The 14929-nt window shown below is 35.8% G+C and overlaps 1 protein-coding gene across 2 annotated transcripts in view; it reads left to right on the top strand.

Annotated features, from left to right (window-relative positions):
- Nucleotides 1-14929, top strand: part of LOC144445601 (inter-alpha-trypsin inhibitor heavy chain H4-like) — a 21603-nt gene continuing 6674 nt past the window's right edge. For both annotated transcript variants that reach the window (XM_078135329.1, XM_078135251.1), the window contains exons 1-8: nucleotides 1-159; nucleotides 1827-1868; nucleotides 7973-8127; nucleotides 8753-8863; nucleotides 9339-9477; nucleotides 13444-13722; nucleotides 14192-14480; nucleotides 14663-14929. The exon at nucleotides 14663-14929 is cut by the window's right edge and continues 278 nt beyond it. In XM_078135329.1, coding sequence (XP_077991455.1) covers nucleotides 1-159; nucleotides 1827-1868; nucleotides 7973-8127; nucleotides 8753-8863; nucleotides 9339-9477; nucleotides 13444-13722; nucleotides 14192-14480; nucleotides 14663-14929 — 1441 coding nt within the window. The remainder of the gene's footprint in view (nucleotides 160-1826; nucleotides 1869-7972; nucleotides 8128-8752; nucleotides 8864-9338; nucleotides 9478-13443; nucleotides 13723-14191; nucleotides 14481-14662) is intronic.

Below are 14929 nucleotides of genomic sequence, written 5' to 3'. Positions count from 1 at the left end.
ATGTCCAAGAACAGCATGTCGTCGAATAAGACGGTCTTGCTTTTGTCATTGCTAGTAGTTGTTACTTTGTGCCAACTTCAGACTGTCTTCACGGCATCGTTTTCACTGGAGACCGATGGCCAAACCTTTGGTGACATTGATGAAGTTGTCGTTAACGAGGTTTGTATTACTTTTTCTTTACGTTGTTTATGTTACGGCATTATTGTACTGTACTACATTGTACTGTAATGTTTTGGACTGTTGTAGTGCTGTGCCGTACTGTGCTGTACTGTCCTGTTATGTGCTGCACATGTGTTGTATGTAATGTACTGCACTACTACTACTACTACTACTACTACTACTACTACTACTATTACTACTTCTTCAAACTTTCTTATTAGATATAAACGTAAACGTTTACAAAGGAAATTGATGTAGTTTCACGGACGGGGGATACGTAAATAGATAAGTAAATATATAATAATTAACTGTAATGGTAGAATTTTCATATTATGATATAAAATAATGAATTAAAACACTATGCTCTGTTCAGTACGTGTACGGCCGTTGGGTAAAATCTATTACTGAAATGATTCGTTTTTGATTCAATTGCTCTATACCGTGATCCTGAAGGCAGTAATTCAATCATAATATTGTGTGCAAGTAGGGTGAGATTCATCGTTGATTATTGATTTCGATTTCCTTGTGGTGCGATCAATAAAGAGTCACTGTGATTCAAGGGAAGAATTGTCTGCCCCAATAATTGACGATGTAGATTTAACAATAGTATTTATCTTAGCATGGTCATCTTTCATAGTAATATTGCAGTACCAGACAGTGAAAGAGAACACTTTCGACCAAGGTATGGTAAAATTTGAATGATAGTTTTGTTGACACCGAAACTCTTTAGGCGACGGAGGAAGTAGAGAACATTATCGACATGTTTTTCCCACTTCAAATTCTCTGAAATAAGGGCACCAAGAAATTTGAATAGTTCAACAATTTCAACCTCTCTACTGTGAACTGATAGCGGAATGTGACCCGTACTGTATTTCTAAAATCTATATTGATTTATTTGGTCTTGTCGATATTCAGTTCTAAATAAGTTATTACCAGCACATCATCCCACCAGCTGATTCGCTTGTTTCAGGTATGCAGTCCCATTGTTGTTGTAATATGTACTCGTGCACTCGTGGCCACTCCAGGGTATATGAATAAAAGACTTGGATTCACTCTTTAAAAAAGAAAGAAAGTGGAAAAAATGAACCCAAGAGACTGCATATTGTTTAATAATTGTAAAGCCTAATAAAAATAATTGTGTGGTTCTGATTACACTCAATTTTAGAATAGTGGGGTAGGTAGATTTTTTATTTTATTTTGCTTTTTTTTCAGTTGTGAGTGTCTATTTCAGGTAGTTAGATATGTATTTTCCAAATGGTCTCTGTGTTATTGGTTTCTTCCTATCACATGTACAGCCATTACAGATATGAGAACAGTTTTATATTGTCCTTTTAAGTTGATGTCAGTTTCCGCGTCCACTATTTCTGGCTAGACTTCAGAATTTTCACGATTTTATTTTTTTCCTCGAATATGTAAAAATCCCTTTAGGATAGGCAGTGAACAACTATGTGGGATCGGGTAACCAGAACCTACCTACCAGGCCTACGAAAAGTCAATAATTTGTTGTATCATAAGAGACATGTATTTTACAGGCATATATTTTGAAAGATACGTATCTTATTCTAGCTATTTAATCTCTAAAGTAGATGTTATCTGAAGTTTTTCTTTCATAGGCTTTCATTTTTAAAGTACAATACTAAATCCAGTGCTTTTCTTTTTCTTTGCAGTTGTCACGTGACAGGAGAGGAGTCAACAACCCCAATTCTAATGTAAGTATAGTATTGTAATAACAATACATTATTTTATTCAAAATCACACTTTGGTCGCGTATTAGTTTATTATGGTTAATTTATATCATTTACTGTAATCCAAACTTTCTTGTAACTAATGGATTATTGACAACGTAAACTTGGGCAAATTGCGTCACAGTATTTACAGTCATGCTATATAGCGTCATTGATGATTTAAGTTATGAGTCAGTTTCTTTACAATTCAAATTTAACATTACCACTAGTAATCTTCTTTAATACCAATAATTCCTGATTGAGCGATAATCATTGATAAACTTAGTTCAATAAATTATATGTACAATTTCGCTCCTGTGTTTATGTCTGTGTAGCATACCTTTAGATTTGAAGGACGAAATGCTACTCTACTATTCCATCTGTTTTTTATTTTTCTTGAAGACAATTATACACTAGCTTGTCTATTCAAATATTGTAATAACGCATGCGCATCTCTTTCGTTTTACCGATACAAAGCGTAAGGACGTTGCAATATCCGCATTGTTTAACATACCACCATGCCAATTAAAGCCCGTTTCGTTATTGTTATTATTTATTTTAGCCACAGAATAACAGTACACTTCTTAGATTTGTTATAGATTATAACATCTCCACGAATCTACTTTGTATACAATCATCAGCAAATAACCTTAGGGAACATTCATAACTGATTACAGGGAGCAGGGGAAATCAAATCATGGTCGGTCACTTAAATGTGATCCTCCACCAATTCCACCCCTAAATTCAATTCTCTATAATATATGACTCTACCCCAAGTCGAATGTTTTGTAATTAGGTCAAAATGCTGTCAATTATGAAAAGGGACATATATCCAAGAATCAATGGCACGGATTTGATCCCACTGCTAGCGCTGCCAGGACATCGATGGCTTTAAAGGCATTTGTTGATTCCCACTAATACCACAACAGTGAATATGTGTGTGATGGCATTGCGTTAATGTACTCCTGTGTTTGAATTTAAACTGGCGTAGCTAAAGACGAAATCTGCCAAAGACTAGATAGACATACTCGATACTCGCCACATTGTCAGGATTAAGGTCAGCATCCCCACTCCATCACAATACCATCAATATCTTACCATACTGTCACCCTTTCGCTCCTGTAAGCCCAACTCTTCACCTCACACCACATCTAAGAATTGATTAACTGCATGGTTGTCAGCAGTGATTTAACTGATGTGTTCTGATACTATAATACAATAGCGGAAGTGGTGGGATATGGTAGTTGTAACCGGTGGCAGCGGTGGGATTCCAAAATAACATAATAATTATATCATTTCATAATTTCTTTAAATGCGCTCCTTTTTACATTCCCGGTGTATACAATGTTAACAACTGATATGACGTCTACAAGAGGGAAGTAGGTCAAATTGTTGTTGTTGTAACATCCTTCCCCCATTATAGATATTTCAGAAGTGCTAAGTCCAGATAAGTTATGATATCCGCCCTTGTTGTAAAAGATAAGAATGTTGAAATAAACAGGAACAACCACGCCATCAATGGTTTATATACATCCGTAATTGAGATAGTAGTAGTCGGATAGATAGTGAAAATATCGGCGTATGTCAGTAATCCGTGTCGAGAAAACAGCCCTCATGAACTTGTCTTCTTGTTGATTTTTCATGATAGGTAGTGGTATGCGTTGACGTCAACACTGAAATTGGTCATGTTTTAAGGAGTCTCCAGTATTTACAAGGGGGTGGCCGGGGGAATTGGGGGTGTTATGTTTTACAAATCGGCTCTTTGGGGAAGGCCATATTTTATACTTTGACTCATTGTATTGCCTAACATTGCATTATTTTGGGTGTTTTTTGTCATACCATCGCTGCCACCATTCCAAATCCCAGTGCAGTCATTTGGGTTTAAGGGTTAGGGTTAGGGTTTGGTACCATGATATCAGTCTATATCAGATTGCTGGTGACGACCATGTAATGAATTAATAGTCAGCTATGGTGTGAGGAGAGGAGTGTGTCTCACAGGTGTAAAATGGGAGCAGTTGGGTAAGATACTTGGCATAATGTTGGGGAGATTTTGAACTTGCTCCAGATGATGTCAGGAGTTTGCCAATCTAATCATTGGGAGTTGAATTGTGGCCTTCAGCTCAGCCCATGAGATCCAAACACAAGTATTTATGAATGCAATGCCTTCACACATATCCACATGGCAGTAGTACTGAGAAATTATCCAATGCCTGTAAAACATTCAGCATTGGTGGCAGCGGTGGGACGAAGTCCTTCCCCTTGATTCTGGTGCTCATGTCCTTTTACATATCTGACATCATTTATCTCATTTTTTTAAATGGGAGAGGGTCATGTTTTAGAGAAAGAAAGTTGAGATAGGGCTACTTTTTAGCATTATGGTGTTTGGGAATGGTTACATTTTACTCAACAGTCCGAGCCTAATTTCCCCCAGCACTTCCCCTTGTAATTACTGAAGGCCCCCTGAGTTACGTTACAGCTGTGTGAATATTCCCCTGTTTTTACACCAATTTAATGAATTTATAATTCAGTAGCACAGGCATTTTAGTTTAAACCAAATTTAAACTGAAAGCCTCTCGTAAGGGCAAACCACAGCTTTTTGCTCCTATGTACATTAGTGGAATTCAGCCCTTGTAGGACATATGTACTTTGTTATGGTTGATGTCTGTATCAAAGTATATTGAAATTGCATTTCTAATTACCAAAACTCATTAACTATGCAAATTACTCATTAAAACTAATTGCTATGCCAAAAGACATTATATGACATGATTGCTTACTATGGTTGATGTATGTATTTTGCGGAATTTGAAGTGTGCATTCTCTAGATATGACTTTAAGAACTAGGCCAACTGGCTTTATAGGACAGGTATGCTTTGTTGTGGCAGATATATGTACCAATTGTTGAGGAATTTCAAGATTTTGAATTCTTTAGATACAGCTAAACTACTGAAAATCATTAATTGTGCAAACATCTCATTAGAAGCTACATCAACAAGCATTGTAACACATATGTGTTTTATTATGTTTAATGTATATACCAATTAAATTTAATTTGAAGTATGTATTCATATAACTAATTATCGAAAATAATTAATAATCAATAAAACTAAAAATGTATTGTTTTTATAGGATATGTGTTCTTGATTATGGTTGATGTATGTGCCTAGTTATATTAAATTTGAAGCGTGCATTCTTAAGATATAGCCTAATTACAAAAGCTCATTAATTAGCATATGGAATATGTGTAACAAGTTTCATTAGAATCGGTACTGTAGTTTTTGAGATATTGTCCTCAGACAGACAGACAGACAGACAGACAGACAGACAGACAGACAGACATAAAGATACACACACAGACACGCAGGCACACAGAACAGGGAAAAGGATAATCTCCTCCTATAGGAGGTAATAACAATGGCAGTAAAAATCTGATTGTCCGAAACGTGATCTCTTAATGCATTGTATTGTATGTTTGGAGAATGTTTTGGTCATTTGCGAATTGTGTTTGAAGTTAAGATCATCATCATCATCATCATCATCATCATCATCATCATCATCAAAATTTATATAGCGCCAAATTCCAAAAAGTCAAATTGTTAAAAGGCGCTAGATGGTGTTCAATTTACACAGAATGCTCGCATAAACATGTGATGTTTCAGTCGTTTTTTGAAGATTTCCAGGCTTGTGGACTGGCGTATATCCTGTGGTAGGTCATTCCAAAGCTTTGGAGCACAGATTGTAAAGGCGCGACCACCATAGGTTTTGTTGTTAAATGTACGCTGAACTAACAGGCTTTTTTTAGCTGATCGAAGAGAGCGTTGTGGTTTATATTCCTCGATTAATTCTGAGATATATCCTGGGGCTTTATTGTTTTGAGCTTTGTAAGTTAGGAGAAGGATCTTAAATTCAATCCTGAAGTGGACAGGCAACCAATGTAGGTCACAGAGAGTTGGTGTGATATGAGTGAATTTCTTTGACCGAGTGACTATTCTGGCAGCAGTGTTCTGATGATACCCATAGACTATGATATAGTTATGTTCGCATCTAGGTAGAACTTGATGATGATGACGGAGTTGTGTAATCATGAAATGGTATATTCTTATGTTGTACGTATGTATTGTATTAATGGACAACTGGTATGAAATAATGTACTTGTAATGATCAGCATCTTCGAAATTAGACAAGGATGATGATTGTTTACATCTGAAGAAACGCCGTATGACGTCATGTCTCGCAGTCAGATCATGGTCTCAGAACGGGTGACCCTAAAACGAATGACAACCTGAATGACGGAAAACGAATGACAGCATTTCTAGGTGGTAAACAGTGGAATGACACCCTTTTCTACATTCAGTTAGTTGAATGACACCCTCTGCACTGTAGAACCACTGGAATGACAGCCGCCACTCTATAAAATAAGTGGAATGACAGCATTTTTAATGCTTTGGAACTGGAATGACAGCATTTCTAGGGGGTAAACAGTGGAATGACACCCTTTTCTACATTCAGTTAGTTGAATGACACCCTCTGCACTGTAGAACCACTGGAATGACAGCCGCCACTCTATAAAATAAGTGGAATGACAGCATTTTTAATGCTTTGGAACTGGAATGACAGCATTTCTAGGTGGTAAACAGTGGAATGACACCCTTTTCTACAATCAGTTAGTTGAATGACACCCTCTGCACTGTAGAACCACTGAAATGACAGCCGCCACTCTATAAAATAAGTGGAATGACAGCATTTTTAATGCTTTGGAACTGGAATGACAGCATTTCTAGGTGGTAAACAGTGGAATGACACCCTTTTCTACATTCAGTTAGTTGAATGACACCCTCTGCACTGTAGAACCACTGGAATGACAGCCGCCACTCTATAAAATAAGTGGAATGACAGCATTTGTAATGCTTTGGAACTGGAATGACAGCATTTCTAGGTGGTAAACAGTGGAATGACACCCTTTTCTACAATCAGTTAGTTGAATGACACACTCTGCACTGTAGAACCACTGGAATGACAGCCGCCACTCTATAAAATAAGTGGAATGACAGCATTTTTAATGCTTTGGAACTGGAATGACAGCATTTCTAGGGGGTAAACAGTGGAATGACACCCTTTTCTACAATCAGTCAGTTGAATGACACCCTCTGCACTGTAGAACCACTGGAATGACAGCCGCCACTCTATAAAATAAGTGGAATGACAGCATTTTTAATGCTTTGGAACTGGAATGACAGCATTTCTAGGTGGTAAATAGTGGAATGACACCCTTTTCTACATTCAGTTAGTTGAATGACACACTCTGCACTGTAGAACCACTGGAATGACAGCCACCACTCTATAAAATAAGTGGAATGACAGCATTTTTAATGAAAATGCTGTCATTCCACTTATTTTATAGAGTGGCGGCTGTCATTCCAGGGGTTCTACAGTGCAGAGGGTGTCATTCAACTAACTGAATGTAGAAAAGGGTGTCATTCCACTGTTTACCACCTAGAAATGCTGTCATTCCAGTTCCAAAGCATTAAAATGCTGTCATTCCACTTATTTTATAGAGTGGCGGCTGTCATTCCAGTGGTTCTACAGTGCAGAGGGTGTCATTCAACTAACTGAATGTAGAAAAGGGTGTCATTCCACTGTTTACCACCTAGAAATGCTGTCATTCGTTTTCCGTCATTCAGGTTGTCATTCGTTTTAGGGTCACCCTCTCAGAACATTTGGACAAGTGTTGTTTCATCCGGGTATGTAAAATCATCCTGGTGGTGGCAGTGTGTTAATATATTCCAGTGCTAATAGTTTCAACTTCAAACAGAGGCATTGATAGGATGTTGTAGTAGTGTGATGTAACAGTTATGACAGCAGTGGGATGCCCAAATCACAAAAAAATAAAATGTAATCGTTACTTGATTTCCCCCAAACAGACCCCCACCCGCCCCAATTTCCCGACCCCCCCCCCCATTTGAGTATAATTACTAAGTGCTCCCTTAGGATACAAAGACACAATATTAACAGCAAGTGGTGAGTTGACATTTCTCTCAATTTTTGTCATTTGGATTTTGACCTAACACTTGCGTACTTGGTTTCTTCAGCCGGTGATCAAGAAACTTCACATCACTTCTCATATTACGTCACGCTTCGCAACTACAAAGGTTACAACCGTTTTGAAGAACAATGACGATGAGGCCAGGGAAGTTATGTTCAAAATGAAAATACCGGAATCAGCATTTATGACAAACTTTACAGTGTAAGTGTTGACACCTATCATAAACAGCTTCACAATCCAATGAATGATGTGCATCACATTTGTTGCATGTATTTACTCTGAGTTGTAATATTTCAGTCCATTTCAAGTGACCGTTCAGCGACTATATTTGATACAACCATGCAGAAACTACATGTATTAAGAAACTGCATGTTTAATAGTAAGATAGCAAGATCACAGTTTCTTGATACAGTTCGTCTAAACTTTAAAGATACTGCAATTAGACACAGACACACGGGCGCCAATGTTTTGATATCTGCATTTGATGTCTGCATCCGGGTCTGCATGGTGGTACATTACTTCATTTAATTCAGACACTATACATTATATTCATCCAATCTGAGTTACTGAACGGTAACTTGAAACGGAGAGTATATATAGTAGCATGATATGATGGACATATAAGAGAGAATGGTTCAAAACACATGTTGTTGATTTTAAGTTCTCATTGAGATCATTCTATCGACGTCAAGAAAATTTACGGTCTTGAGTTCAGTGGTGATACTTCTCTCTATGTAGCCTAATTCACTTCATGAGATGAACAATATGTATCCTCTTCATCTGCTCGTGTCATGCATTTTCTTGGTTGTTATTTGTGTCTCTACAGGGAAATTGGAAATAAAACTTACGTTGGTGTGGTAAAGGAGAAAGCAAAAGCACAGCAAACGTATGACAGTGCCAGAGAACGAGGACAAACAGCTGGACATGTTGTTATCAAGTGAGTTAATTTAAAAACTTTGTTCACCATTCACAACAAACTTCATACTGATACATAATTCTTGCTTGGTTTTCATATTCGAATTTGGTTTCAATCCCGGACTTAACAAACAAACAGAATAAAAGTTTATTGCAATTCGGAAACTTTAACTCTGAATATATTCTTGACGTTTTACCAAAGAAACTTTTCAGCAGAGGTCAAACAACATATGTAAATCTAAAATCTACTCTCCCCTAGACAAATGGATAAATCCATCAAAATCACGACTTTCCCAGTCTACCACTATGAGTGTACCTATATCACACATATACCACTAATAAATCGTCTTTATATTTTAGTACTATGCAAACAGTCATTCTAGATGGCCCTATAGCTAGATATGTAGAGAGAGTAAATTCTGCCAGAGCAAATGTTTTGCTGCCGTCACGTATACGTAATAACCTTCAAACTAAAGTTGATGTTATTTTGATTTCAGAGAACGGGAAACAGACACTTTCGCCGTATCTATGAATGTAAGGTCTGGCGGAAAGGCTAAGTTTGTCTTAACCTATCAAGAGCTGCTATTTCGACGTCGTGGCATCTATGAACACAGAATTACAATAAAACCCCACCAGGTGCGTTACGTTTATTGCATATTTCCATCATAGCTGCTCGATCGTTACATGTTGCAATTATTTCATAACACAGGTGCAACGCACTATTTCCCATTTGAGTTTACCTTTGAAATCTGCATTTAATTTCCTTTGCAGTTTAAGCCGATACATCTGCTAGTTGTTTATAATTAACATCCATCCATCGCCATTCCCATCGACGCCAGCTAGGACTTATAAATATGTACATCTGATCAATGAAATAGTCTACATCTAATCTATGAAATAGGACTGGTCAATTTGTACATCTAAGTTATGAATTAGGATTGGTCAATTTGTACATCTAAGCTATGAAATAGGATTGGTCATTTTGTACATCTAAGCTATGAAATAGGACTGGTCAATTTGTACATCTAATCTATGAAATAGGACTGGTCAATTTGTACATCTAAGCTATGAAATAGGATTGGTCATTTTGTACATCTAAGCTATGAAATAGGACTGGTCAATTTGTACATCTAATCTATGAAATAGGATTGGTCATTTTGTACATCTAAGCTATGAAATAGGATTGGTCATTTTGTACATCTAAGTTATGAATTAGGATTGGTCATTTTGTACATCTAATCTATGAAATAGGACTGGTCAATTTGTACATCTAATCTATGAAATAGGACTGGTCAATTTGTACATCTAATCTATGAATTAGGATTGGTCATTTTGTACATCTAATCTATGAAATAGGATTGGTCATTTTGTACATCTAATCTATGAAATAGGATTGGTCAATTTGTACATCTAATCTATGAAATAGGACTGGTCAATTTGTACATCTAATCTATGAAATAGGACTGGTCAATTTGTACATCTAAGCTATGAAATAGGATTGGTCAATTTGTACATCTAATCTATGAAATAGGACTGGTCAATTTGTACATCTAAGTTATGAAATAGGATTGGTCATTTTGTACATCTAATCTATGAAATAGGATTGGTCATTTTGTACATCTAATCTATGAAATAGGACTGGTCAATTTGTACATCTAATCTATGAAATAGGACTGGTCAATTTGTACATCTAAGTTATGAAAAAGGACTGGTCAATTTGTACATCTAAGCTATGAATTAGGACTGGTCAATGTGTACATCTAATCTATGAAATAGGACTGGTCAATTTGTACATCTAAGCTATGAAATAGGATTGGTCATTTTGTACATCTAATCTATGAAATAGGACTGGTCAATTTGTACATCTAAGCTATGAAATAGGATTGGTCAATTTGTACATCTAATCTATGAAATAGGACTGGTCAATTTGTACATCTAATCTATGAAATAGGATTGGTCAATTTGTACATCTAAGCTATGAAATAGGATTGGTCATTTTGTACATCTAAGCTATGAATTAGGATTGGTCATTTTGTACATCTAATCTATGAAATAGGATTGGTCATTTTGTACATCTAATCTATGAAATAGGACTGGTCAATTTGTACATCTAATCTATGAAATAGGACTGGTCAATTTGTACATCTAAGCTATGAATTAGGATTGGTCAATTTGTACATCTAATCTATGAAATAGGACTGGTCAATTTGTACATCTAAGCTATGAATTAGGATTGGTCAATTTGTACATCTAAGTTATGAAATAGGACTGGTCAATTTGTACATCTAAGCTATGAAATAGGATTGGTCATTTTGTACATCTAAGCTATGAAATAGGACTGGTCAATTTGTACATCTAATCTATGAAATAGGACTGGTCAATTTGTACATCTAATCTATGAAATAGGACTGGTCAATTTGTACATCTAAGTTATGAAATAGGACTGGTCATTTTGTACATCTAATCTATGAAATAGGATTGGTCAATTTGTACATCTAAGCTATGAAATAGGATTGGTCATTTTGTACATCTAATCTATGAAATAGGATTGGTCAATTTGTACATCTAAGTTATGAAATAGGACTGGTCAATTTGTACATCTAAGCTATGAAATAGGATTGGTCATTTTGTACATCTAAGCTATGACATAGGACTGGTCAATTTGTACATCTAAGTTATGAAATAGGACTGGTCAATTTGTACATCTAAGTTATGAATTAGGATTGGTCAATTTGTACATCTAATCTATGAAATAGGACTGGTCAATTTGTACATCTAATCTATGAATTAGGATTGGTCAATTTGTACATCTAATCTATGAAATAGGACTGGTCAATTTGTACATCTAAGTTATGAAATAGGACTGGTCAATTTGTACATCTAAGTTATGAATTAGGATTGGTCAATTTGTACATCTAATCTATGAAATAGGACTGGTCAATTTGTACATCTAATCTATGAAATAGGACTGGTCAATTTGTACATCTAATCTATGAAATAGGACTGGTCAATTTGTACATCTAAGTTATGAAATAGGACTGGTCAATTTGTACATCTAAGCTATGAATTAGGATTGGTCAATTTGTACATCTAAGCTATGAAATAGGATTGGTCATTTTGTACATCTAAGCTATGAATTAGGATTGGTCATTTTGTACATCTAATCTATGAAATAGGATTGGTCATTTTGTACATCTAATCTATGAAATAGGATTGGTCAATTTGTACATCTAATCTATGAAATAGGACTGGTCAATTTGTACATCTAAGTTATGAATTAGGATTGGTCAATTTGTACATCTAATCTATGAAATAGGACTGGTCAATTTGTACATCTAATCTATGAAATAGGACTGGTCAATTTGTACATCTAATCTATGAAATAGGACTGGTCAATTTGTACATCTAAGTTATGAAATAGGACTGGTCAATTTGTACATCTAAGCTATGAATTAGGATTGGTCAATTTGTACATCTAAGCTATGAAATAGGATTGGTCATTTTGTACATCTAAGCTATGAATTAGGATTGGTCATTTTGTACATCTAATCTATGAAATAGGATTGGTCATTTTGTACATCTAATCTATGAAATAGGATTGGTCATTTTGTACATCTAATCTATGAAATAGGACTGGTCAATTTGTACATCTAATCTATGAAATAGGACTGGTCAATTTGTACATCTAATCTATGAAATAGGACTGGTCAATTTGTACATCTAAGTTATGAAATAGGACTGGTCAATTTGTACATCTAAGCTATGAATTAGGATTGGTCAATTTGTACATCTAAGCTATGAAATAGGATTGGTCATTTTGTACATCTAAGCTATGAAATAGGATTGGTCAATTTGTTCATATAAGCCATGAAATAGCACTGGTCAGTTTCTACATCTAAGCTATGACATAGGACTGGTCAATGTGTACATCTAATCTATGAAATAGGACTGGTCAATTTGTACATCTAAGCTATGAAATAGGATTGGTCATTTTGTACATCTAATCTATGAAATAGGACTGGTCAATTTGTACATCTAATCTATGAAATAGGACTGGTCAATTTGTACATCTAAGTTATGAAATAGGACTGGTCAATTTGTACATCTAAGCTATGAATTAGGATTGGTCAATTTGTACATCTAAGCTATGAAATAGGATTGGTCATTTTGTACATCTAAGCTATGAAATAGGATTGGTCATTTTGTACATCTAAGCTATGGTATAGGACTTGTCAATTTCTACATCTGATCAATGAAATAGGACTGGTCAATTTGTACATCTAAGCTATGAAATAGGACTGGTCAATTTGTACATCTAAGCTATGAAATAGAATTGGTCAATTTGTACATCGAATCTATGAAATAGGACGGGTCAATTTGTACATTTAAGTTATGAAATAGGGCTGGTCAATTTGTTCATCCAAGCTATGGTATAGTACGGGTCAATTTCTACATCTAAGCTATGAAACAGGACGGGTTAATATCTACATACAAGAGACGAAGCATTCTCTTACTTGGTCGTCAGTTGGTCTTAACAAGTTTATGTCACTATCTGGTATCATATATTTATTGAACCTTCCTACTCTTATATACTATTTCCAGATTATATACAGCCTGAAGGTCCGTGTATTTCTGACAGAACCACAGGGGATAGCTTTCATTCAAGTACCAGATATTCAAACTAATGCAATTGACAGATGGAGTGGACGAGAGGAAAATAGTTCATACGTTGATATTGTACAAGAAACGCCTGGCTTTGCACATGTCACGTTTAACCCATCTCCTCAGGAGCAAGAAGCTATTGCAACTGAGGATGGAATTATGGGCGATTTTGTCGTTCGCTATGATGTAAATCATGAATTTAACGCAGGTGAATTGCAGGTACGGAAATACATACTTTGTATATTACTAGTGTTGTTGGACATTTTATAAAGCTGTATAACCAAAATGCAATAATAGAGAACATACCAAAGATTATCAAAGGGAGAATTGATCAATCTTCGTAAGTAAGGGATGGAAACCGAAGAACAGACTAAAAGGGGGTTTGGGTAAGTTGTAAAATGGGATCAGGAGAAGGAAGGTTGGCCTATTCGTTGGTCTACGAGACATATTTTGAATAGGATTTTCCATGTCTTACATTTGCACATGCACTTAAAGTTCAAAAAGTGACACTTGTTATTCGTGTCACCAAAATATCCAGAAACCTTGAAGATTTTGTTTTAACATTTATTTATTGATTGTTTAAATTAGTTGATTGGTTGATTTTTAATTAATTATGTTGTCTATACATCAATCTATACTTTTTTAAAGTTATCATTCATGTTGAATATCTTTGTGTATCCACTTTCAGATTCTTGGTAGTTATTTTGTCCATCATTTTGCTCCAATTGGTATTCCACCCGCCAACAAGAACGTTATCTTCATTATAGACACCAGTGGATCAATGGATGGACGGAAATTAACTCAAACCAAGACAGCAATGAAGAGCATTTTGGCCGATATGCGCCCTGGCGATATGTTTAACATAGTCACCTTCAGTAATGATGTCCGTAAGTGGCTGCAAAATGGACTGGTCCCTGCATCTCATGAAAACGTCTATGCCGCAAACTGGTTTATTAACCATCTTAGCGCCAATGGTGGTAAGTGAAAAGAATAAAATTCATTAAAACATTACAATATTTTGACTATAATATCAATATGAAATATGATGACATGATGTTACCTAGTTTATTTCAATTTACTGTATCTTTGGAAAATAAACTTAAATATTTCAAGACAATGTTTGATATTATGGTACAATATTCTCTATTCTCTGTTACAGGTACTAATATTAACCAAGCTCTCACTACTGGGGCACTTATCCTTCACGAGTTTTCGGACAACACCATTACTTCGTCGTCTAAGTCAGCCTCACTCCTTATATTGTTAACTGACGGTCTTCCAACAGTTGGGCAGACAAATCAGGAGGAAATTGCAGACAATTTTGCATCGGTCATAGAGGGACAGGGCTCACTTTTCTGTCTTGGATTTGGAAACGATGTAGATCAAGAATTCCTCGAGAAGTTGTCATTACGGAATAGAGGTGTCG

This window comes from Glandiceps talaboti, chromosome 1, assembly GCF_964340395.1.
Source record: "Glandiceps talaboti chromosome 1, keGlaTala1.1, whole genome shotgun sequence".
Taxonomy (NCBI): Eukaryota; Metazoa; Hemichordata; class Enteropneusta; family Spengelidae; genus Glandiceps; species Glandiceps talaboti.
The sequence above is the reverse complement of the archived record's forward strand: the minus strand, read 5'-3'. Positions and strand labels throughout refer to the sequence as shown.